Source organism: Ceratina calcarata, unplaced genomic scaffold (genome assembly GCF_001652005.2).
Source record: "Ceratina calcarata isolate Rehan_Ccalc_2016 unplaced genomic scaffold, ASM165200v1 scaffold2274, whole genome shotgun sequence".
In the NCBI taxonomy this organism is placed as follows: domain Eukaryota; kingdom Metazoa; phylum Arthropoda; class Insecta; order Hymenoptera; family Apidae; genus Ceratina; species Ceratina calcarata.
The window spans coordinates 3,586-5,029 of record NW_017144577.1 but is presented as its reverse complement, the minus strand read 5'-3'; the positions used below and the strand labels follow the sequence as shown (position 1 = coordinate 5,029).

At 37.3% G+C, this 1,444-nt stretch overlaps 1 protein-coding gene across 1 annotated transcript in view; it reads left to right on the top strand.

Annotated features, from left to right (window-relative positions):
- Positions 1–290: 290 nt before the first annotated feature.
- LOC108622551 (cytoplasmic dynein 1 light intermediate chain 1-like) overlaps positions 291–1,444 on the top strand; it is a gene marked incomplete at its 3' end in the record, with an annotated part of 4,735 nt that continues 3,581 nt past the window's right edge. The window contains exons 1-3 of the mRNA XM_018020488.2: positions 291–308; positions 651–760; positions 1,335–1,408. Of these exons, the coding sequence (XP_017875977.2) occupies positions 306–308; positions 651–760; positions 1,335–1,408 (187 nt within the window). The remainder of the gene's footprint in view (positions 309–650; positions 761–1,334; positions 1,409–1,444) is intronic.

Here is a 1,444-nt window from a genome sequence, read left to right as displayed (position 1 = left end):
ACAATTATCACAGGACGTATTAAAACACAAAAATGACGCACGCGCTGGCATTGCTGGCTGCCATTGAATTTTTTCCTATAGTTTTCGAATTCAAAGCATGCGCATTAGCGTCGATTCTCACTTTTGGTAAGGAGATGTTGGTTACACTCAGTGTAAGGTGGCCTTGGATGGCCTCAAGACCTCATGTATTCATAATCTGAACTTAAATAAGGTTTGCTCATTCGAAAAGCGACAACTCAAGGCTTGCGTATTCCAAGTTGCTTCGGCAATCTCCGGAAAGTTTCCAGTGTATCAGTCAATGAAAAATGGTTACGCAGACGAGGGCAACAGCTATCTCTCTCTTGCAACGTCGTGATTAGTTGCTTGCTGTCCCCTCTAACCGAATCACCGCGTTGCGAAAGAGAGATAGCATGTTCTCATAGTCTCTCTCTCTCTCACTTATCGTTAAACTTGACACAATTTGTTCAAAAGCTGCCTAAAAAGCGTAGCTACAATCTCATATTTCGATTCTTTGTAGAAAATCGAACTTTTTTATTGTAAAACATAGAATATTTTGTACTGTAGACGTATCTTATCGGTGGACAAAGTCACGGGTTTGAAGTTAGCCACGAGACGCGCCCGAATCAATAGCTGTTTTCATTCCTGTCCAGACCATTCCTGTCAAATGGACGACCATGGCTGCGACAGCGATTGATATGATGCTCAGCAATGGATTTCAGTCGAAGAAGAAGGAGGACCCAGAGAATAAAGACAATTTATGGTAATTATAATTCACTACCTTAATTTATATTCACCTAATCGTAGGTCCAAAGTGGTGGTTTTAGTGTTACACAAAATTCCAATATGTATTTTGACAAGTGGTGTGACTCATACAAATTAATTACACAGTTTTTACACAGAAATTGTTCAATATTCACTTCAATGTATAATCAAAACAGTTTTATTATAGACGTAAGTAAGTCATTTTTATTATTACAAAGAATAGCATTAAGTATTTTGACAACTGCGCCACATGGCCATTGACAGAATTACTACTGTAAGTCAGAGTCGTTGCTTATTCTTAAGTTTTAAGCATTTCCTATCCCACATTTCCAGTTCCTGTCTTGTACAGAAAACAGGGACTTAAATCCATACTTAAGACGATCTTAAGAATAAGCAACGACTCTGAATATAGGCTTGTATTCGATACTCAATGTAAAATTGGAACAGTGTTAATATAGACATAAGTAAGTCACTCCTACTATTTTTAAGATTATAGCAGTAAGTACTTGACAAATATGGATAGAATTATTTAATATTCTCACTGCAAAATGTGATTTCTTTCGATCTGCAAGGTCCTCCATCTTGGCTGAAGTGCAAAACAGTAGCAGTAACAAGCTACCATCAAATAAGAACATCCTCGTCTTAGGTAAGTTCTACTTACTTCCCTTACTTAACATTATTA